The 23,396-nt window shown below is 39.2% G+C and overlaps 2 protein-coding genes across 3 annotated transcripts in view; one reads left to right on the top strand and one right to left on the bottom strand.

Annotated features, from left to right (window-relative positions):
- Window positions 1-304: 304 nt before the first annotated feature.
- On the top strand, window positions 305-1,377 carry MIXL1 (Mix paired-like homeobox). Its single transcript, XM_063330958.1, has 2 exons — window positions 305-853; window positions 927-1,377. Exons 1-2 carry the CDS (start codon window positions 551-553, stop codon window positions 1,353-1,355), a joined length of 732 nt encoding a protein of 243 aa, XP_063187028.1. The 5' UTR covers window positions 305-550; the 3' UTR covers window positions 1,356-1,377.
- A 2,600-nt stretch (window positions 1,378-3,977) lies between these two features.
- The window catches only part of LIN9 (lin-9 DREAM MuvB core complex component), a 41,518-nt gene continuing 22,099 nt past the window's right edge, over window positions 3,978-23,396 (bottom strand). For both annotated transcript variants that reach the window (XM_063330956.1, XM_063330957.1), the window contains 9 exons: window positions 19,094-19,251; window positions 17,821-17,954; window positions 16,747-16,866; window positions 16,472-16,573; window positions 11,228-11,308; window positions 7,286-7,411; window positions 6,884-7,066; window positions 6,676-6,773; window positions 3,978-5,374 (listed from right to left, as the gene is read on the bottom strand). In XM_063330956.1, the coding sequence (XP_063187026.1) occupies window positions 5,269-5,374; window positions 6,676-6,773; window positions 6,884-7,066; window positions 7,286-7,411; window positions 11,228-11,308; window positions 16,472-16,573; window positions 16,747-16,866; window positions 17,821-17,954; window positions 19,094-19,251 (1,108 nt within the window). In that variant the 3' untranslated portion in view covers window positions 3,978-5,268. The remainder of the gene's footprint in view (window positions 5,375-6,675; window positions 6,774-6,883; window positions 7,067-7,285; window positions 7,412-11,227; window positions 11,309-16,471; window positions 16,574-16,746; window positions 16,867-17,820; window positions 17,955-19,093; window positions 19,252-23,396) is intronic.

The raw sequence follows: 23,396 nt of genomic DNA, 5'->3' as shown, positions 1-23,396 counted from the left end.
GAAGAGATAAGTTTTGTTTACTTTGAGTCTCACACCATGCCAGATCCCCCGTTCACCAAAGCGGACAGCTGCTGGAGAACACCCACCTCCGCACCAGTAACTGGAGGGAGCAAACTCCATCACCGCATCAGCCCAGATGTTGTATCAGAAATAACCCAGATGTGGGACTCTGCCCCATGCAGGGCGACAACTTCCCAAAGCCAAGTCATTTTGCCCACGTAAGGGGGATGCAAACCCCGCTCCGCTCTCCCCTTTGCTGCCCATGTTTTGAGCTCGACGGCCACCAGCCATCGCCCCCCGGGCCGGGCACGGCGGGGCTGTGGTGTCCCGGCCGCCGCCGAGGCCTCTGGGCTGGGCCAGGCAGGGGACAACCCCGGCGGACACCCCACCAGCAAGCCGGGGGTGCGGGGCCCGGCGGGGTGCCCGGACCTCCGCGCCCACCTTCCCCGCGGGGCCGTGCCACCCCCCTCCCAACCCCCGCCCCCGCCGAGCCCCCTCCACGGCTATAAAGGGCGGCGGGGCGGCCCGGGCCCCCTCCTGGCCCGCTGCCATGGCCGCGCTGCGCTTCGGGGAGCCTCCGGCGGAGCCGTCCGCTTTCCCCGCAGGACGGTGGGCGGGGGGCGGCGGGCCCGGCGCGGCCTCCCCCGGCCTCAGGGCGCTTCCCGCGGCGGGACGGGCGGCGGAGCCGTCGGAGGGGGCGCCGGCGGCGGCCTCACAGCGTCGGAAGCGGACCAGCTTCACGGCGGCGCAGCTGGAGACGCTGGAACTGGTCTTCCAGGACACCATGTACCCCGACATCTACCTGCGGGAGAAGCTGGCCGACGCCACACAGATCCCCGAGTCCCGCATCCAGGTGAGGGGCGCCGGCCGCGCCGCGCCGCCCGGGGCCGCCCCCGCCCGCCCTCACCGCCGCCCTCTCTCCCCAGGTCTGGTTCCAGAACCGCCGCGCCAAGTCCCGCCGCCAGCGGGGACCGCTCCGCACCGGCCCCGCCGTCCCGCCGCCGCCCCCGGGCTACCCGCCGCCGCCCCGCTTCGCCGCCCTGCGCCCTCCGGAGCGGCCGCGCTGCGCCCTCTCCGGCCCGGCCCCTACCGTCCCCATCAAGGAGGAGGGCTCGGCCCCCGGCGAGTGGCCGCCGGCCGCCGCCTTCCCCCCTGGCCCCGGCTTCGAGGGCTTCCCGGCCGGCCGGCCCGGCGGGACCGAAGCTGCCTCCCTGTCGGGGCCGCCCCCCTTCCCGCCGGCCCGCGCCTTCTGCGGGCGGTACTCGCCCGTCTCGGACGCCGAGGACACCAGCGGCTACTCGGAGTCGGGCTCGGAGTGGGAGGAGAACGCCCTGGGCGCCTTCCGAGCCCTCTGAGCGCCGGCAGGACCCGCCCCGGCCCCGGGGGGCTCCCCCGGCAAACCCCCGCCCGTCCCGGGGCTCCGCGGCTCAGGGGAGCCGTCCCGTACCGCTCTACCTCACCCGGCTCCGCCGCTGTTGCACTTTATCCGGTAGTAACTGATTTTACCTATTTATTTACGAAAGATACGGGTCAGCGCCACCAGCTGAGGGCATCTTTTCACACTGTATTTAAAGATTTCCGTTAGCATGTTTTGTATTTCTATTTAACCTTCTTTAGCCAAAAAGCTAACCAAATCCACTGTGTGTCTTGGGAACGGGGGCTGGTCGTAAAAAAGTAGAAGAGTGGGACTGGTCTGTCAGGATTTTTTGACAGAGGGGAAAAAAATAATAAATAAAAGTTTACATTCTTGCTGTACTTTGTGTGTGTGCCTGGGGCAGGGACAGGGTTTCTTACCTTGGCAGAGGTGGGGTAGAGAACAGCGGTGGTAGATAGCCCAGCTGCAGGTTCCTCTTCCCAGGGCCTGGAGAGCCACGGCCAAGGCTCAGGTGTGAGTAAGAGACATACGGGGCCTGAAGGACGGGTTAAAAAAACTGCCTTAAACTATCGCCGTCAGTATTTGCTTTAGATCTGCTCTAAACAACCACCCCCATCCCTGAATGAAAATGCCAATTTATGGCCGAAGTAATAAAAACCCAAACCCTCAAATCATCATCTTGCTCAAAAGCCTCAACCTTGCCACTTAAGCCAAGGTTAATGTTAAACTACAGAAAAGCAGTAGTATTTTGTGAACACTGTAAAGACACATAAGCTTTGAATTTGAATACCGTAGACTATACATAAGCTGTTTATGTGATTGGGAGTGGGCTGAATGGCTCTGCACCGAGAACCCTTCTGAGAACACCAAAATTAATAGTAACAGAAGCCTCTTCTGTAATTCCATTTATTAAGGAAGGATATATTACTATATATGCATTTTGAGGATAAGGCCAGTTCTTCCTGCCTACAAAGCTGCACTTCAGAGCCTTACAGAGCAAGTTCTAAGACTCAGTTATGGAAGAGCACCTGAATGCCGTGAGGCTCTGACAGTTTGGCAGCACAGAAAAGGTGACCCATGTACTGATGGCAGAAATACCCTATATGGGGAATCACGCCCAACAGAATACGGCTACCAATGCACAAAATCTCTCAGTGTCACCCCATAACGCACCTGTCCTTGCAAGGTCTGGAACAGATGAACTGTGGTTGAACTGCAAGCTTGGAAGGCAAAGTGGCATTGCAGGATTGTTGATTGATATCCTCCCTCTAAAAAAATAGAGCTGTTCTTGGAGACAACAAAAAAACAAAAACAAACAAACAAAAAAGAGGCATGAAGCAAAAACCAACCAACATCAGATGCGTGCACCTAAGTGGACTTCGGTGCCTAAGGAGCTGTTACCTTAGGGGTCAGGAAGGCCCCAGAAGAGAAGTACTCCAGAAGAGAAGTACTTCTAGCAGGAAACAGAAAATGAGACAATAATTTCTTGGTGGTGCAGTGTGAATTCAAGTTTACCTCCTCTAAGAGACCAAACTAACTTGTTCTGCTCCTGCAGACTCAAGTTACAGTAGTTGTATGAGCTCTGCATTAACTCTGACCCAACATACCACTAATCAAGGGGAAATGCAGCCTCCCGAAGAGGGGCAGCATGTATGTTCCCATTACCTATGTGTGTTGGCCAAATGACACGTGAAAGTACATGGATACTTTTATCACAAATTCTGTATCTTCCTATTATTTTACATTACCCTGCAATGATTTAAAAACCTACCTCAAACAAAGCATGTTGGAAAGACACGTTTAAGAATCCACACGTAAAAAACATCATACCTACAGCACCAGAGTTAAGATTGGAGCGTGGTGGTTATTACAACGTATTCTGGTATCCAGTAAGAAATGAGTTTGTCATGAAATGCAGGTTCCCAAATCCTCTTTGCTGAACACCATTCTTGGTAGTGGTATCTACCAGTATCTACAACTTCTCTCTCCCTGAGTTTGGGGTGCTTTTATCAACAGCAAGCTGCTGCTGGAAAAGGTTGTCCTTGCTGTTTACTGGCAGCAAACTTGACACAAAAAGTGAACTTCAGCAGCAGAGCTCCCCAAAACGGCACACCAGCGTGTTTTATGAGCAGCAGATGACAAGGACGGGCGTGAAAGTAAACAGCAAGGGGATGGTTCCTTTTTCATGAGTTACCCGTAGATCGTGTTAGTTACTGTCAGACTAAACCTCTGTGCCTTAAGTCAGGCTTTGGCACCTTCCCCTGATTAAATAAAAAGGGTGGTGGGAGAGGACCTTTCTATCTTCTTTACCGAACAGATGGTAACACCACAAAATAATGAGTAACGTAATTACAAAAGCAATTGCAGGGACCGCTAAAATGTTCTATTGTGTTATGAGATGTAAATTTCCATGGATCACTCAGCAAAGTTAGTGTTTAGCATTATTTTGTAATATCCCAGGTAAAGTTTCTAAATACATTTTAAAACAGCTACTCACCTTGTCCTCGTAACATTTCACTTTCAGCAATTAAATAAAATTCTCTTAAAAAAAAAAAATGACCTGAGACCATATGCAAAAAAGTTTGCGTTTTTGTGAAATATATCAACTCTCATAGGTCAATTTATTCAGAGTTACAAATTTTGTTGAGAATAAAAGATTTATGCATTTCTCTTAATTAACAGAACAAGTTTAGCTAAATATAAACTCTGCACTAAAGTTTTGCAGTGGCACAATACCAACACAGAATACAGAAGCATCTTTAAACTATACAAAATTTTAAAATTGAAAATAATCCTGTTTACATATTCTTTATACATTAACATATAAAAGACCTCATTTAATGAGGCATCTAAAAGAATCAAAAACATCTCTACAGCTATCTCTGAAAATTCATATCTGGAAACAATTCATTACACAGAAGCTTTACAAGACTATTTAAACAAACCAATACACACTTTTTACAAGATCAACATTCCCAAAGGTACTCATAGGCAGGTTGTCACTTTTCATTTTTGCTCTTTACCTCACTGGTTATCTTTAATTATAAAAATCTTCATATTTATATACGTTGGGTATTGTTGGATAACCAGTAATCTAATTTAAAAGTTGTGCAAAACAAACAAAAATTTGGAAAAACAATATGTTTAACCAGTTATTTATATAAAATACCAAGTAAAGCACTTCTTTTGCCCCGTGTGAAGGGAAAAAGCCATAACCAATCTCTTTCTGGAAAGTCACCAGTTACGTTTTTATATTCCTTCATTAGACTCCTTCTATAAGTTATGATAAATTAAAAGTTCCAACAAGACATCGACCGATCGATAGACCTGCCCAACATCCTCAAGTTTACAGCTTCTGTTTGCTGCCCGTGTCCTGCTGCTTCTTTAGATGAGGAACACTCAGCCTGCGTTGTCACCACCACCACCACCACCACGCTGCCTGAAGGCTGAAATGGCATCTCTCCATACCTACCCAGTAGCGCAGCTTAACATTACAAAGACCTGCCATGGGGCTACTGGTTTGAGCCATTTCCTCTTCATCACTTCTAACATACCCAGAGCCAACAGCAAGAGGTGCGCAGAATTCATCTGAACTTTTAAAAACTAAGTTCGAATTATATGAAACTATGTTTTCAAGTTAATTATAATAAATGCAATTACTAAGAGATTACCAGTTAGCAAAACTACTGTATGTGAATAACAAATGGAGAAATCTAATGTAACGCTGGCCAGTAATGCTGGTTTTCTTAAGAAGCAGATATAATATATTTAAAAGGGTCCTTTCTGAGAGGTTTTCTTTTCCCTTATCTTCTGGCAGTTAGGATATTTGGTGAAGCCTATATAAAGGAAGAGGATTTTCCAGAACTACTTGCTGTACACTTGAAAGAAAATTTTCAGTCTCTGTTGGTGTTATTAGCTGCAAAAGCATGTAAATTCCCCATCTGGCTCAGACCACTCTGAATATGTGCAACATGGATCTCGACGTTATTCTGAAAACAACTGCAGGAAGAAAAGAACAAAAAGAAAAAAAAAGTGTTAAACCCCATATTTAAGAGTTGTGTCTGAATATTTCTACAGTGAAAGTCAAGGTACGAACACAGCCAATACCAAAATTCAGATGAATCAGAGAGTAGTATACACTAACGCAACTTGATAGAGACATATGTGAAAACAGCATTTGCATAAACAGCTGCATGAAATCAAGAGTTATGGACTCTGGTACTTTAAAGAAGACTTTAACACGACCAGAGTTAATGAAATAAAAATATTGCAAAGACATGTTAAAAAGCCCAAAATAAGTACAGTGAAATTGAAACATCATCACCTTCTTTGCAGTGTACGTCAACCTTTAGTTGAATCCATTCCAACATGCCGTTTGCAGTGTTGATTACAGAGAAGTTTCACTAATGTTTGGGGTTTATTTTTGTTTCTACTAATGAAAAATAATTACTTTAAAATAAAATTTTTTAATAATTACTTTTAAATCAAAAGGCCATCCTATTATCTTTACCAAAAAAAAAAAACCCATGTGCAGCCTCCCATTATTATGTACCAATACAAGTATGGAGGGTATAAGGAAATACTAAGCATTTTGGTATATTTTCTAAATTATGTAATTTAGCAGCATTATGATTATAAAAAAAGTCATGGTCACAAATTGCTGGAGGCTGCGGGGTATTCCAGACAAGTATCACTGCATTCTTGCTATTTTTATAATGCTTCCTCGGGCACCTGCTTGTGACAACTGTTGAAAAACGGCCCATCTAGACTAGATGGGCCTTTGATCTGGTACAATATGGCTGTTCTTCTGTTTCTGGGTTTAAAATACTGCTAATGGAAGCTGGTCAGAAGCTATAATTGTTTCATATGCCAACTTTTTATATTTACAGACCAGAGCTTGAGTAACTATGCAAAAAAAAAATACTGGAATTGTACCGGTTTAAAGAACTTATAATACATTTACTGGTGGGATTTCAAAGTCTGAAAATATTCTAAAATAACTTATTAGTTGTTGTAAATAACTGAAGAGCAAGAAAGTCTAGTTGTTGCTGCCTCAATTTAACACTTTTTTCTTTCTTTAAAAAAATAAATCAGGTGACTTCACTGAGAGGTTCAAACAGAAAACTGCTAATTTCACACTCCCTTTAAGAAGCCCCCTTGTTAAATGGGACCATTCCTATTAGTAAAAGTTACCAGATTAAAACCCTTAATTATAATCAATGTTCACCTCTAAAATACCATAAGAATTGCCTGCTGGCACAAAATGTGTAATTAAGAATTAAATATTCAAGAAGTAATACCTGATATTTGAGGAGTCTATTGAATTCTTAATGTCATTTAATGAATCTGTTAGTGATTTAAATTCAAAGGAATTCAGGTCACCTCCTTCTGCTAGACACTGTAGGAGAAGAAAACAAAAAATGTTCTCACAGTTTGGCACAAAGAAACTGACAGAGCCTTAACACTATGTATTTTAAGAGAGAAGCTTTATTTTTGCGAACATTTTACCTTAATCTGCAGTAATATTGCTGTAAGTCTAGCGATAAGATCAGTTAAATTTTCACTTTCAACACAAAGCTGTCCTGTTGTTGAGGAATTTGCTTGCCTGACGATCTCCTGAGCCTCCTCTTCACACCTCCGCCTCAGATCTGTCGGCTGGTCTGCAGGCTGGAGGCCTTGGTCAGGAGCAAGCTGCATAGATATAACGAAGAGAAATGAAGAACAAAGATCTCCTTTGCATTTGGTGTATGTGTGAAATGACAAATGATTTCAAAGAGAGTATATTTTTTTCTTCCTTTATGTACATGCATGTCTATTTCAAAACTGGACACTGGCATCACCAGAAGTGTCTGCAGTCTGGGAAAAGAAACACAGACAGACAGAGGCAGGGACAGAGAGAAGGAATCTTACCTCATAACAATACTGTTGAACTTTATGCAAAACTTTATTTAAGTCTTTGTTTAGCTGTTCTAGATCTAGAACAATAGTTGCGTATCTCCTCTGGAACTCAATGCCTATTGGCATAGAATAGGATTTCTGTGGAAAAGACAAAGCCTGTTAAAGTTAATGCAATACTGGACTTATATATCTTTTGAACTCATCAAAAGGAATTTTCACTTGAAAATAATACTGAGATATTTGAAATCCCAGTGTTTAATAGAAAAAGTCAACATACAAAATATCAAAACCTAGTATTGCTATTTAAAGCTGACAGCTGTGTAGTAACTACCATGCTTTTATTCCCTTCATAAAGTGCCATGATAATCAGTGTTGGTAAATGCTATCGAAGACAACTGTGGTCCGACCTCCTTATTTCTCCAGTAGTTGGGTATGGCTCCTCCCTACTGTATGAACAGAAAACTATCCTGTCAGTTGGAGAACAGTATAGGACAATACAGCCACGACGACCTCTGCTGCAAGATGGGAGGCACAGTCATCTAGTAAGTTAGTGGTCACCTGAGGATGACTCAGTGCTACGTACCTTCTGTTACACCTAACAGTTCTGCCAAAAACTAAAGGTGCTAAAGCTTATATTTGGTAATATAAATATTTAGGGTAAGCACAGTTTTCCATAAAAAATAAATACCAGAGTACAGTATGTTTTTCTGTTTTCAGAATGTGTCTTGGCACTGTTTGGGTGGTATTTATGAAATTGAAACAAAACATACAATATATTGTAAAATATAAAAAATTGTAAATATAAAAAAAGGGGGCTCAGGGGAGACCTTACTGCTCTCTACAACTACCTGAAAGGAGGTTGTAGCGAGGTGAGGGTTGGTCTCTTTCCCTAAGTAATAGGCAATAGGACAAGAGGAAATGGCTTCAAGTTGTGCCAGGGGAGCTTTAGATTGAATATTAGGAACAATTTCTTCACAGAAAGTGTTGTCAAGCATTGGAACAGGCTGCCCAGGGAACTGGATGAGTTGCCATCCCTGGAGGTATTTAAAAGACTGGTAGACATAGTGCCGAGGGACATGGTTTAGTGGTGACTTGGCAATGCCAGGTTAACGGTTGGGCTTGATGATCTTAAGGGTCTCTTCTAACCAAAATAATTCTATGATTCTAAGTGGGCTCTTGCAAGATAAGCAAGATATATTTCCACTGCTTCTCAGCCACAAGTTTGAGATACAGGTACCTCATACAATCAAACCTGTAGCCATAGATGTCACACCAGAAGATGAAGCAAATTGCAGAGTCAAGAGCCTTCATCAGGAGGATCCAGGTCAAAATCTCAAAACTGAGGTTTCAGTTATCAGTTCAGTTGTAAGTTCCCCATTAAACTTAATCACTGAAATGATTTCTAGGGATTTGCAAGCCTGAATACCAAATTAATAGGGCTTTTAACTAACACCATAACTTCAGCATTCACTTAAAAGCAAACTAGAAACCAGCATATATTTGACATACTTCCTGCGGCTCTGGAACATAAGGAAAAAGTTGTAACTTTCAGACCTTCTGCAGTGCCCAGCCCACCTAGGGCAGACTGGACTACTCCAGTTGTGAAAGCCGCAGACAATTATGAATTCCCCATCAGATAGGAAAGGCTAAGGGCGTTCTATGTTAGTGACGATGAAATAAATATTTCTCAGCACCAGCACTATTTCTGATCCAGGAGCTACCCGAGATCTGGAGGCACTGCACAAACAGCTGAACTGTCAGACAAAAGATGGATGTTTTTAGTAGACGGAAGCAGATAACATCTCTGTCACTGAACATCTACATGCTTCCCTGGAACAACCAGCATCACCTTTACCTTGTCTTTATCACAGGTCAACTGGAAAAAATGAACTAGCCACCCTTTTTATTTAGATGTGTTTATCCAAATGGGTATCAGAAAAGTGTTTACTGTTTTATGTACATGATAACTTGTTTATAGCCTGTAACCAAGATTAGCAGTGATGTCAAGATGCTTAACTATTAATAAGCTGTCCTTTCAGAAAAATGAAATAGAAAATGTACAGTTGTATGTATTAATAGCTCCTCTGAAGGAATCCCCTGCCTCATATAAATTTATTATTATTGCCAGAAAATAATGGACTATATTCAGTACCAGTTCTGATTTTGGTCAGTTCCATTTATTTCTACATTGGATCAGCCACTACAAGAAAGTCTCCGTAAAAGGATTGCTTTAAACCAAACAGCGGTGTTACTCTAACTATTATCAAATCACAATTGTATGAATTATCATCAAAGTCTGACAACTAAGCTATACCTGAATGAACTCAAAAGATTCTATTTTATTCGTGTTCAGATATGTTACTGATATTCAAGTGGACTGGTGCTGGAAAAAGATTCTTGTTCGAAGAAAAGACATTTTAAAGGAGAAACAATATATACTCAGCAGCACAAACATAGACGGGATTGCCAAGGGACAAAGAGGATTAGCAGACAGGCTAAGAATATGGCCCAATAGAAAGGTATCGCTTCCTCTATTTTTATCAGGCCAGCCTTGAATAGTAACAGAGGTTGCTTTATGATTGCTGGTTTGCAAAGGAAACCACGCAAGGGAAGAATTTCAAAAGTATCTAAAAGTCCTTATCTAGGCTACAACTGAGCTAAAATATATCAAACTTAACATTTATTTCTACATCCTCTTCTTCCCTGTTGCTTTTTTGCTCTTTCAATTTTGTTATTTTCCTTGATATTCTACAATAGAGTTAATTTATGGCTTAGTAGCTAGTGACATGTTAATACCTGGATTCTTGTCAGAGGAAGGCTACTGTCATTCCTAAGGATGTCCTTATCTGTGCAAAAGTACTAATATCTCAGTAAAAACAAAAAGGTTTTTAGTTTAAGAAGAGTTGTTAGTTTTTCAGTATCAGAGTTACAGGTTGCAATGGTATGTTTTAATCTTCCTTCTTTTTGCATCTATTTTAATTTTTAATATGCAAAATTAAAAGACAAAACATTTGATGCACAGGAAAAAATAATGCAGTAACTGAAATGATAACAAGGTTTTGAAAAACAGCATCACAGCACAAAAGAAGAAAATTACAGAGATGTAGGGATAGGGCAGTAGGAACAGAATAACAACATGCATGTGCACATGATCACTGAAGGGACAAAGAGGGAAATCTTACCACAATAAATCAAATGCTTCAACATTCAAATATTTTACATGAAAAAAATAGCACTTTTAGTTTCAAGAAATAAAAAGGACTCCTCTTTCTCTCCACAAACCTTTAGCTTTCTGTCTGTATGTTGTAGAGACAACTGTCTGAATGGACGTTAGCAGAAGGTTGAGACTGATAGCTTTCCACTTTCAAGTTGATTGATAGCCATGGGTGGTAGAGGAGACATTCTTATCATTTTGATTTACTGACTGATGATTAGATAAAGCCTAGCAAGAAAAACTATTCCGCTGCTGCTAATTATGCTGTAGCTGCTCTGGTATTGCAATTTTAAATGCTGGTCAAGGGCACTCAGAGCTTTATATAGAAAATCTCTGAACTGAGTTATTGCTTTAGACAGAAAGCTAAATAAATAAGTACCTACCATCCACAAAATAAAATTATGACGAACGTCTTACCATACAAACTTGTACCCCAGATTCACAAAATACATAGTACTTCCTTACTTTACGTGTCAACTGACATACGCTATTCCGATGTTAACGTTAATCAGTTTCCAAAGCATAATGCTTTCAAAGGAGAATCACATTTGAAACAACTGACCTGTCTGACTTGTCTTAAAAAAAAAAAAAAAAAAAAAAAAAACAACATAAAAAAGTTTCACATTGTGGAAAGCGATAAAAATATAGATTTTTATCTAGACTCTAGTTTTAATTGTGTCTATTTGCATTAGCTGTTAAAGCATATCCTGTTTTAAGAACTGAAAAGAGAACATTCTCACCAGCTTTTCTGCTTCTGTATTCATCTCTCTCAATTGTTTGATGTGTTCCTTCTTGATCATAAGGATTTTCGATAACCTGGTCTAAAACAAAGGAACTATTTTTAGAATGAATAGGTCCTTAAGCAGTTTTGAAATGCCATAGAAATTCAAGATAATAAAATGTGTTTCTTTCATCATTTTAAAATACATTTCTCAGTTGTTCATCAAGTTAAGATGCAGAAATTAAAATTAATTAAAATTAAATGATGGATTTTCCAGAGATTTTTAAAGCATTTTCAAGTGCCCTGGATTGGAGAATGCTGAAATCCATCAGCTGAAATTCCCTACAGGAAGACTAATATAATTTATGGCCAGCTACAGCCTGAAGAATCAAGAATCTTCTTTTTTTGCAGCCTGAAGGAAAACAAAGGGTATCATCATGTTCTACAATTAATATCCCTCACCTTACAATACCTTTTTTCACACAGTTCTCATCCTGTTCTCAGCTGTGCCCTCGACCGAGCACCAGCCCTTAGTGCACACTCCCTACAGTAAAACCTGGTATAGAGATTGGATCTATTTTATACGGAACACCTCTGGGCTTTCCATTTCCTTCTTTCATAATGGGAACACCCTGTTTCTGCTGCTCTTGGGACCTAGCAGGTTGAAGTGGAAATCACTGGGAGTGCTCTCAACACACGCATCGCTCCTAAAACTATTCATGCTCTCTAGGGCCCCGAGAGAAACACTAGCTCTGATACAACCAGCAACAGCTTTATTACCGAGGTAAACAGAGACAAGATTTCAGGTTTTATAGATTGCGAAGGGCTTAACTGCGTCCTAGTAGTAGAACATGGGACTGGGAGAAATCCTAGTTCAACATACATCTGCTTATATACAATACCCATTGTTGATTTTCAAGTTCAGTCTTAACGCAGCCAGCTTTCTTGCCCTCACAAATCCTAATGGTAAATTGTTCCAGGACCTCTTTCAGCTAATTATTAATCTTCTTGGAATTTCCATGTTAAATGTGTTCTCATTCACTTCATAGTAATTTGTTCTGCCAAAGCTGTTTTTCAGCTAAGTATAGGCTCTCCCTTACATTTATCCCTGTTTATTCAGAGACAGTAAAAGCATCTCTTCTCCACTGTTCTTTCACTAGACCAACCACAACCCAAGCCTTTCCAGTCCCCTCTCCCATAAAAGGCTCTTGACCTCCTACACTTTTGTGGCCCTTTCTGTATCTTTTTTCCATTCACTGTCATCTTTCCTGAATGTGAGCAACAGGAAGCCTGTACCGGTATTCCAAATGACAGACTTATGAACTAGACCTGTAAACTGGCACCAATACTTCTCTCTTTCTTCCACAAATACTTTGCCAGATGCATCTTACGAGTGGATGGCAAGCCACGGTCAGACCCACAGGGGCAATACTGCATTGTATAGGTTATCACTCTTCCAATTCTAGCTGCTCATTTCTGTCCTTGTGCTGTCCCCCAATACCCATGCTGAGCCAGTACTTGCATTTTTTCAGCTACATGAAGTACCCAATCAGGGAACCAATAATAAGAAAACAATAAGTTCGGAAAAGGCAAGAAAAAAAGTTTTAGAATTGTTACTTGTGAGCTGGGTTGTCTCTCTGATAGTTTCTAACACACCACACAATTGCTCGTGTTGGCAAAAAAACACCTGGGGGGGAAGAAAACACTGTACACCATCCGCCACCGTGCCAAAAAGTTACTTATCAAGCTCTGCTGTCATCACCATCCGGCAACTGCCTAACATAGAATGGTTTGGGTTGGAAGGGACCTTAAAGATCATCTAGTTCCAGCCCCCCTGCCATGGGGACACCTAGAGGGACACCTCTCACTAGACCAGGCTGCTCAAAGCCCCATCCAGCCTGGCCCCAGGGATGGGGCATGTCTAAGTCCTTCTCCTTTATGAAGCTGGGAAGGCCCCAACTTAATGCAGAATATATTATTTGTCCCCCAACCTCACAAGGTATTTGGTGCTTAACCTCCCCTTTGATGTTCAAACATATTCAAGGATGCAAGGCCCTAGTTCTCCAGTTTATGAGCTTGGATTTTATATTATATTCATTCTATTTCCAGATATAGTCCTGTGATCAACATGATCTGATTCTTTCTACGAGAAACTCTGACCTTTCACTGTATCTATGATGTCAACCAACTTTCACTCATTGGTACATTTTATTAAATAGACTTCCATTTTAATTTGCCAGTATCATCAGTGAATGCTTTAACTCAGTTCAGCCCTATTTTCCTTGAGAAATTCTTGCCTACCAGCTCTATTTTCAGCATAGCTCATCCTGTTTGTCATAATTTATAGTTCTCATTAAACTGGACAATGTAGTACAATGCTTTTCCACATTAAAAGAGATGAAGGAACAACCCAAACAGTATGTTTAGATTTGTACTTTACATTTCATTTTTTAGTCAATATTTATAAGAACACAAGCGTTTCAAAGTAAAGTGTGAAATCACTTATTACGGAATATTTTCAAAATTTTCATAAGCAGAAAATAGTCAAAAAAACAGTATCCATTTTCAGATTTTTTCCTCCTGCATTTAAGCTGAGCAGCTCATTCCTTTTTGCACGGCAATGAGGAAGACACCAGTTCACCTTTCAGAACGTGCTGCGTTAACATGCTCCCTCTACTGGACACCCAGCAACCCTGCAAGCAAGCTGGTTCGTCCTAGGTTGTTTCCTTCCCAATCCAATTTTTTTTCCCCAAAACAAAACAAGAAGAGGGGCGGTGGGAGCTGTAGCTGAGCACTTGGAAAAACGTCCTCCAAATTTTAATCCTTACTAGAATGTAATCTATCCATTCTGACATGCAGTATAAGTTATGAAATATTTAAGGATACATTACATATCGCATGAAAGACTATTTTTTTAAAATTTATGACTTGTTTATTGTTTACTTATTTCTTAATATCATAATGATAGGTTTTGAGCTATTCTTTTCCTAATATGCATGTTTTTCCACAGTGAAAACCAGAAAGAATAGCAGTCTCCGATGCCAAAATGTAAACATGTAGAAATTAATTTAAATAAAAATTTAGAAAAACTAAAGACTCACCAGTGTAGAACTATGATTAAAATAGTTGTTACAAGTCACAATGTTTGCTTAAAACTGCAAGTTATACATAAATAGAATATCCCTAACATTTAGTTGTTGGTGTCTGCACGTAATTTTGGCTACACTTCCTTTTGCTACAAATTAATTTCAGAACCCATAAAAGAGAACTAAGGGGTGGGACTGAAACCTTATTCAAGGCGTACTGCATTTTTTCCTGTTTTTTCCAAAATGAAGTTTTCTCCTGAAATTGTTTATTCATGGCATCATAAATAATTGCCTGGCAATAGCTCTCCAGAAAGTTTTCTTTGAATCAAACATTTTCTGATCATTTACTTCCTGAATCACCATTAAATCAGAATGAGGGGGTTGACCTTTTCATCGTACCAGCGTATAAGAAAGGCTAGAACATCTTTAATGGTCACCTTTAACATAAAAATACATCTGGACTGGTGAACACAGTGCAATCAATAATCAGTATTCACCAGCCTCACCTATTTCACAACACCAAATTTCAGTACCACCCTTAAACTTCTAATAAAGAAGTTGATGCTTAAAACCCTTAAGATTCTAGGCTTAAAAATAATGCATAGTAGTCCTTCAGTAAAGAATTGTGAGGCTTAAAAAACCATTTATCAAAACCTGGATAAAGTATTAAGTTGCTCACATAAACAAATGCCAAAAATCTGTGGCTTGATTTTGTTCAGAATCTTTTGTCAATCTTCAAGCAAAAATACATATTAATGCGGTACCTTTGTAAAATGCCACCCTTTGTAATACAAGCAAGAGGCCTATATTTTTAAAACACAGATTTCCTTACAACAAGTAATAATATAACGCCAAACGTGACTGAGAAATCACACATTTTCAGGTTTAAAATTCAGAAACAACATCATAAACACATCGATTTGATGCACTGAATAGCTGCAGAGCTCAATACACCATAGGTACCCAGTTTCATTGATCACACTCGGTGACTCAAGTATGAGGATAACTGCAGATACAGTTTAGCAGCATAAACAAAGACCATATATTGTGTGTATTTCAATTTTTAACATAATTAACCTTACAGCAACTAACATCTATTTTAAATTTTTTTAGCTAAGCTAGATGCCAAACCACCTTTTTCAAAACTAGCTTCATACAGGTTTCTCCTAAAAAGCTGAACAGATCATTCTGTCAAATAATAAGTTTTATTTATATTAATATTTATACATATACAATTATATATAATAAATAAATATAATTTTATATATTAAATATTTATTTATATTAATAAATTTATTATGTTGAGTGGCCAAAATATTAGTGTCTCATGTGAACAACAGACACAATTTGATTCTTTTGACCAATTACACATACTTCAAAATATGAGAATCGTTTAGCAATATTATTTCTCAGTTCTTAGTATTTTAAACACAGATCATTCCAATCTCCTTTAGCATGTTCAAAACAGCTTGCTTTGTTAAAGAATTCAATCACAGATCTTAAGGTAAACCAATATGAGCAACTGCATTCTTCCATCACCCTGAAGAGTAACTTGCTTCAACGAGTTTTGATATTCAACGAATCTCAGATTCCTAACATTACTTGTCTGTGTTCTTCTGAACTGGTGTACAAAAATCGCTGAGGAATTACTTCATGAAGATGAAGATAAAAATAGTTTCCTTATCTATAACGTGCACGTTTGCTCTCAGGGAAAAGAGTGCTTTTTTTTCTTCTGCAAGAGGGTAGGACACTACATAACATAAAGTACAACATTATACAATATATGATAATGCACATAGACAAATATTATTTGCATAATGCAAGTATATTTTAAATAAAAAAAGTTTTAACACAATAAAAAGTTTGCAGGTAGAAATAATTTTGGTTTTTTGGAACAACTGGTAGAGTTGGGAAATATAAGACACACTTTTGGAGACATAAGTCCCTCCTGCCGTATGAAGAGCAGCATATTTCAAACCTTATGAACAAGTGAGAATATTACGAAGGGGCGGGGGGGGGCATAAAACCAAATATTATTAAGATATTTTCAAAAGTTATTTTGGGTATCACCATATCTGTCATAAATCAACAGAAGGTCATTTAACTGCAGAAGACTTGGCAGAATAAGCACAAAAGGACAATATACAACAAAATTAAGAGTTGCAGTTAACGCTTACCACTTGAATGAGGAATTCTACCGGAAAGCCTCCTAGTGTTTCAGTATCTGTGCCTGAAATTTTGTTTTTCCACGAAGATTGTCCTAATAAAGGGTCACTGTCCTATACAGGAAAGAATATTTAATTTAATAGCTTAGTTTTAGAGGGATTTGCTAAAATTTTTATCTCTCTGAATAACCTCAGAAAATTAATCTCAAAAACTGTTTAAGGTAACAGCTTCAACATGTATCAGAAAATATTTCAATGATTAATATTACATGGAAAAAGTAACCTACTGTAATTGGAGACTGGAGGGAAGGTGTGTACTGCAATCGGGGAGGGGTCATAAAGAACCTTGACGGCCGCTGTTTCTGTCCAAAGGCAGCAATTGGCATGGTTTCATGAGGCTCGTTACTCTGTAAGACAGGAAAAGGAAGGATATACTGAGCTTTCAGATTAATTTTACACACTTTTTGGAGTACATTGTTTATTTCTGGAATCTGGACTAACCATGCTTATCCACGCCCCAACCCAACAACATTAAAAGATTAATGTTTTGCTCTTGGGCTAGCAGGAACTTCAAAATCATATTCCACCGCTGGAGTTTTCAAAGTGTTATGGCATCACGTGAAATAAAGCCTGCAAGAATATTTCCGAAACGGCTCCAAACTCAGATCACGACAGAGAGTAGACAGATTACGGGCCCTTAATAGATTCAACACTATGCAAGATAAAAAAGAACGTGAGGTCCTCTAAAAAGCGTGCAGTCTAGGTCAGACTGTTTGGCAGGAACAATTCCTGGAGCTCATAAATTGATACAAAAGCCTATGAGCTAGGAAATAATTCCAAATTGTTTGACCAAAGCAACATCCCCGCAGGTAGCTTCATTACCATAAGAAGTTTCAAAATGAGGTTAAATCAACTCATAATACTTGCTTGCAACTACTGCAGGCCTTTCCAGACTCTGGCAAATTACAAAGGGCCAGGTTTTCTTGAACATTTTCTGCAAATCCTGCCAGGATCCCGTAGCAGAATTTTCTTTGGGATCTTACATTACTTGTTATATTTCTTCATATTAATCTCAGGCTATTATAATAACCTGTAATAGTAGGTCTAGTAAATTATTCCAGCCTGAGCCATTATGTTTTTACATAGAGGGTTATCCTGTTCTATAAAACCATAAACAGTAGAAGCTAATTCCCCTGGAATTTCTCATACGTCTATTATGCTTGTTTCTGTTTTATGACAATACCACCGGATGTAGTATTTTGAATTTTCTTTTTTTTGATTAAAGCATACAATTGTAGATTTTTAAAATTTAATTTTATTTTTTGTTACAGCTATTTTAAGAATGCGTCATTAATACTTACAAGAACTTCATAATCTGGGACTGTGTGTGTTCCAAGACCTGCCCTGTCAAAAGTCACTCTGTATGTAGCATTAAGAGTGTCTACAGCGTCTATTTGTCCAGTGAATAATCCATCATGGACACCTCGTAAACGTGCTTTAAATAAAACAAAACAAAAGCAAAAAAAGAACAACAAACCAAACGTTATAATGTTCTGATACCATTAAGAAAAATAGACTTAATACATCTTTTGCAAGTAACCCTTTATATGTGTATTTAAAACCCGCAGATTAAATGGAAAAAAAAAAAGTAAACCCACAAAAAAAATTGTATGCAATAGAAACACGACCCAAGTTTTTGTCAAATTTATCTTTAAGTCAAGTGTTACCTGAATCTAATCCTTAGCACTACACTTATGTCTAAAAAACCCACTATTTAATACCCAATACCTTCTGACTGACAGATTTTGCAGGCAAAAGTCAATTTCTGGATGATTTTGCATACCATTTCTCTTTGATCACTTCTACTGATGCATATTTAGCAAAAGACAATGATGGGAGCAGCTTGAAGGACACATCTCTAGGAGAGCAAGGAGAGGCAGTGTTGTGCACTCCTGCTCTTCAGCAAGAATTAAGGGCAGTGTTGCTGAAGAACGCAAAAAGCAATGGACAGTAGTGGCTTGAGTGGGAGATAACATGCTTACGTGAAAAGCACCTGGATCACTAACAGACAGGACGGAGGAATTCAAGGTTTTTTAAAATTAGACAAAACTTGTGGAATGTTTTTAACAATATTCCTTCCTCAGTTATGCATAAGTTTTTTCAGTCAGGTAATGTCATGTTTAGTATACATGTCCAACTCCACTGCAATATCAATTGTATCTCTCTTTCAAAACAGATATTTTTATATTTATGGAAAAATAAAGCTCAAGTTTTATATTAGGTTAGATTTTAAACTTTCAGACAGCACTCCACTCTTTACATTTAAGCATCTCTCTTTCTCCAAGATTTATTACTAGACATTAAAAAATTAAAAAAAGTCTACAATTTTAACAGCAGAAATAATAAAACATATCACTGTTTTAAACAGTGTTTTAAACAGTTTAAAACCATATCACTGTTTTAAAAATGCTAGCTAATCCTCACAAGCACCTTCTCAATAAGTTAAAAATAAAAACATACCGTTTTTGATGTTTTACATTTGTTTTAACTATGTGCACTAAATATATTATGGTTTACTAAAATTTCTGCAAAACACTTGGCTGTTTTTTTGTTTGTTTGCTTTTAAGAATTTACCTGTAACTTTTGTTCCTATTACAAGCGGTAATGGAATTTCTTCTGGAAGATCTTTGAACTGTGAAATATCTGCAACTTTCCGCTGCTGCAAAAGTCTTATTTTCTGACGTTTCTGTTTTAACGCTGATCTCTCTTCCTCGAAGAATGCAGAGGAACACCTATAATACAGTTATGTAAAACTATACTTAAATTCAGCACTGAAAACGTATGTACGTGAAGACATATCAAATAAATAGGCATAGTTTACACATCAGCAAGGGAAAATGAAAAAACCTGGGGTGAGGTGTTAAAGAGAAAAGGATTTTGTTGAACAGATTTAGACAGTCTTACTCCCCAGAATTATCACTCCTAAAATAACAGTTTATTTAAAAGTAAGACTCAGGAATGCTAGCTGTTGCATTAGTACCTCAGAAGAGTATGGCTTTTTAGGACTTTTTCTGCTTACAGGGATCCACCTGGTGTCACAACAAAGCTAAAGCAGGTCCCACATCCAGTCTATTCTGAATACCAGTTCAATGCATGTAAGATGTAAGGAGGATTTACTGTGAGGTCCCTGGCTGCCATCACTTACTGATACATAGTAGATCCCTTTCACGTGTGCTCATTAGCTCAATTAAACTAACTTAGTATGAAAGGGCACCAGACTCAGAATATTGGGCATTTCTCTGTCTCATCTCCTTGTATCTGTGCAGAGTACAACTTAGTCACAAAATCTCTATTATGCACATGAATTGTTCTGAGATTCATCACAGTAAAAGTACAAATTTGTTTGAACTTGGGCTATTGTGTAAAATCAGATAATCTCTAGCAGTCCCCTCCCCCATTTTGGGGGTGTCTTAACATGTAATGTAAAAGATGGAAGACTTACTCCCAAGGCTGTTACTTGGTTTTACTCATTTTCACTTTTAACCTACTGAATAGGCGCGATGCATGAGGGAGGTACTAAAAGCATAAAGACATTAAGGACTCAATCCTGTCTCCCATTTCTTATTAAAAAAACACTTTGATCATTCTTGTGTCAATGAAAGAAGTCATTTAAAAAAGGCGCACAGATATTGTAGGTCTGCTTAACTGCAGAAGCAGTTATTTATCAAATAATTTACTACCTTTGTTAATTGCTTTACTGCAGTCAAATGCAATTTAAACATTTTCTATGGAACTCATACAGTTATATATTGATCAGTGATCAACAAGAAGTCCTATTTTGTGAGGTTATTTTAGAAGACACTGACAACTCCTCTGTTGGTTACCTCTCCTACACTGCAAATTATTTTCTATTTAAAATCTTTCAAGATCTTCCTCAGTACTGAGCAGTCAGCTCCTATTTCCAAGTCTGCTTCTACTATTCTCTTATTATATGCCAAAATAAACATTCTTATGTTTTCTTCTGTATACCTCTCACCTGGAGAGTTCCACAAAGTCATTTCGCTATTCTCCAAAATTTCCCTTCCTTGCAACGTGTATGAGAAGATCATAAGAACTAAGCAGTCAGGATGCTGAGACCACCTTCTTTTATACTGACCATCAGTTTCACATTCATTTGTCTGTATGCATATATCATTTGCCTTTTATCTTATACATGGTTTCTAAGTTAATACGGGGCATAGACCATCTATTTTGTCCAGTGTGTACAGTGTTAACACAATGAGATCTTAGTCCTAAGCAAGACATTAAAAACGCACAACAATGAATGGGAATGAACTGAAGCTGTGATGTACTTCTGTCAGGCACGTGCAGTAATGTGCTGCACTGAAGGTTCCTTTAGGCTTCCAAATCCCTGTCACTGCAAAAGTTGTCACTGGACAAAAGTCTTTGTATGGTCTAGAAACTCTGTTGTAGATTAAGCAACTGTAGGTGTGGGCCCCACTCACCAGTTTACCACTGAAGAGCAGAATGTGTTTACCTGGAATTATGTATTGCCTAATGATCCTCATTAGGAATTCAAAATACCTGGAAAGGCACATGGCAAAGAGAGAGTGATGGTGGTTGGGAGAGTTATGCAAAGCTTATTTGGATAGTCTCATTTAAAGATGCTATTCGCTTCACACTTACTACTGGGGAGGAACAAGTGTGAAATAATGCCTGCCATGGGCTGTGAATGTGAAGAAGTAAAATGCAGGTCAGAGTTTTTCCATTCCATAGAGGAAAACAGTGTGACAAGACAAAAAAAACCCCAACAACAACAACAAAAAAACAGCAAAAGGCAATACAGACTTCAATATTAGTCCTTCTAATCATGTACAGGGTCTTGCATCAGGAACATCAGATATTGTCTGATGTTCTTTGACCTGTGCTCTTAGAAATACTAATCACTGACCTTGGAGGGCCCTACAACAGCAACTACTGTTCTACGGCTAGCTCAGATGTTCTTACAAAGTCTTTGTTCCTAATGCTGTAGGTAATGGATGTAGAAAGTATTTGAAACATATTTCTAGCTTATGTTAATCTCCAAGCCCATCACCCCAAATATATTTAATACAGGTTATCTCATCTTTGTGTTATTCCTATGAAAAAAATGAAGATTAAAACCATGGTACAGATCACATCGCAACCTCTTTAGTTTTCTATGGAGATGTTTTAAGAGGTTAAACATTATTCTCAGTTTCTACCTCGGTCATAAGAATTTGAACTAACAGAGTAATCATTACCATCATACAGTGGCAGGAGAAGCATATCTCAGCTTAATTCATATCCATTGCTATTTCACAACCCCAATTAAGTTTATACAGAGTACACAAGACTAACTATTACCTCTTCCTTTTCTTGGAGCATATCTTTCCCCACAGTCTACTGGAATCTTACAAGCTTTGCAGGCTCCCATGAAGAATACTGTTGTCCCAATCAACCACACTGTTGATGGTGTGATAGGACATTTAAAGTAGCAGCAGACATTAGAAAATATTACAATATATTTAAAACAAAATTAAAAAAAAAAAAAAGACAACCATGTGCACAGCTATCACACAGAGACACTATTATCCTCTGCCATCAACACTGTGGATGCAAAATGTCTTTTTTTCTTCACTCATGGGGAGATATCAGTAGTAACACGGTATTTAGCTTACTTGCACATCATGAGTACAGACAGAAGAAATTTCTAACAGAATAGTAATGTAAAAAAACCTTTGCTCTAGAGGTAGATGAAAATTATCTTGAAAAAGCATTCAAATGATTTAGAATACTTCAAAATCTTGTAGAACTAAGGACAAAGACCACTCTGGACATCTTAAGAAAGACTACCTATAAATAATTTTTTAAAAATTATTAAAGAAATGAAGAGCAAACAGGAACGCTTATTTTATGTTGGTAAAAAACAAGAAGTCGTAAAGTTTTGGTTAACAAACAAAACAAGACTCTATATCCTGTCAAATAGTTGTACTTCAGAATTCGGAGAAAACAACTTCCTGCCCATTTAGACCTGTGGTTCCTTAAGCATGAGTCTCTCTTTTTAAAAAGCTAACTGTATGATATCTCAAAAACAACAACAAAAAACCCAAACAAAAACCAACAACACTCCCTTCTTCCCTCCCCCCCTCCAAAAAAAAGGAAGGAAGTTTTATCAGTGATCCAACAGACTGTTGACTGAGGCAAGTTGATCTTTTATAGTAGTAGCCCCTTTTGCAAAAAAGTCAAATGTGTAAGTGACATGTAAGATGAAGTGGTGTCCAAAGACACCATTTCCCTCTCAGCGGGAAGCATGACGATAGAGGAATGAAAAGCTATCTCAGTTAAGCTCAAATTATATGAAAGCCTTTTCAAAAGGAACTATTTTTAAGATGGCTCTGCTGCCTTCCCTTGACTGGCAATTTTTAGTTATGTAAAGTTGTTTATAGGTACAGGAGATGAAATAGCCTCCATCAGACAAAATATAATCTAACTCAGTACAGCGATCTATGAAATGGATTCAGTGCTTTAGTGTTTGCATTTTCATAAATAAACCACGCTTTTATTTCTGCAACACTACTTGTATATTTTTCTCCTGACCTTATAAAATGACAGGATGGCGGAGTTTGGGAGAGACTTCTGGAGGTCATCTGCTCCAACCCCTCCAGCAGGGTCACCTACAGGAGGCTGCCTAGGACCATGTCCAGATGGCCTTTGAGTATTTCTAAGGATGGAGATTCTCCCACCTCTCTGGGCAACCTGTGCCAGTGCTCAGTCACCCTCCCAGTAAAAAGAAGTCTTTCTTTATATTAAAACTGAACCTCCTGTGTTTCAGCTTGTGCCCATTGCCTCTTGTCCTCTTTCTAGACAACACTGAAAAAAGCCTGGCCTCATCTTCTCTATGCCGACTCTTCAGATA

Source organism: Chroicocephalus ridibundus, chromosome 3 (assembly GCF_963924245.1).
Source record: "Chroicocephalus ridibundus chromosome 3, bChrRid1.1, whole genome shotgun sequence".
Taxonomy (NCBI): domain Eukaryota; kingdom Metazoa; phylum Chordata; class Aves; order Charadriiformes; family Laridae; genus Chroicocephalus; species Chroicocephalus ridibundus.
Note: the sequence above shows the minus strand (reverse complement) of the source record. Positions and strands in the feature narration are given on the sequence as shown.

Coding starts and splice junctions, on each gene's coding strand:
- MIXL1 (XM_063330958.1), top strand. CDS start 551: ATGGCCGCGCTGCGCTTCGGGGAGCCTCCGGCGGAGCCGTCCGCTTTC. Junction 854..926: donor TCCCCGAGTCCCGCATCCAG/GTGAGGGGCGCC, acceptor CTCTCTCCCCAG/GTCTGGTTCCAGAACCGCCG.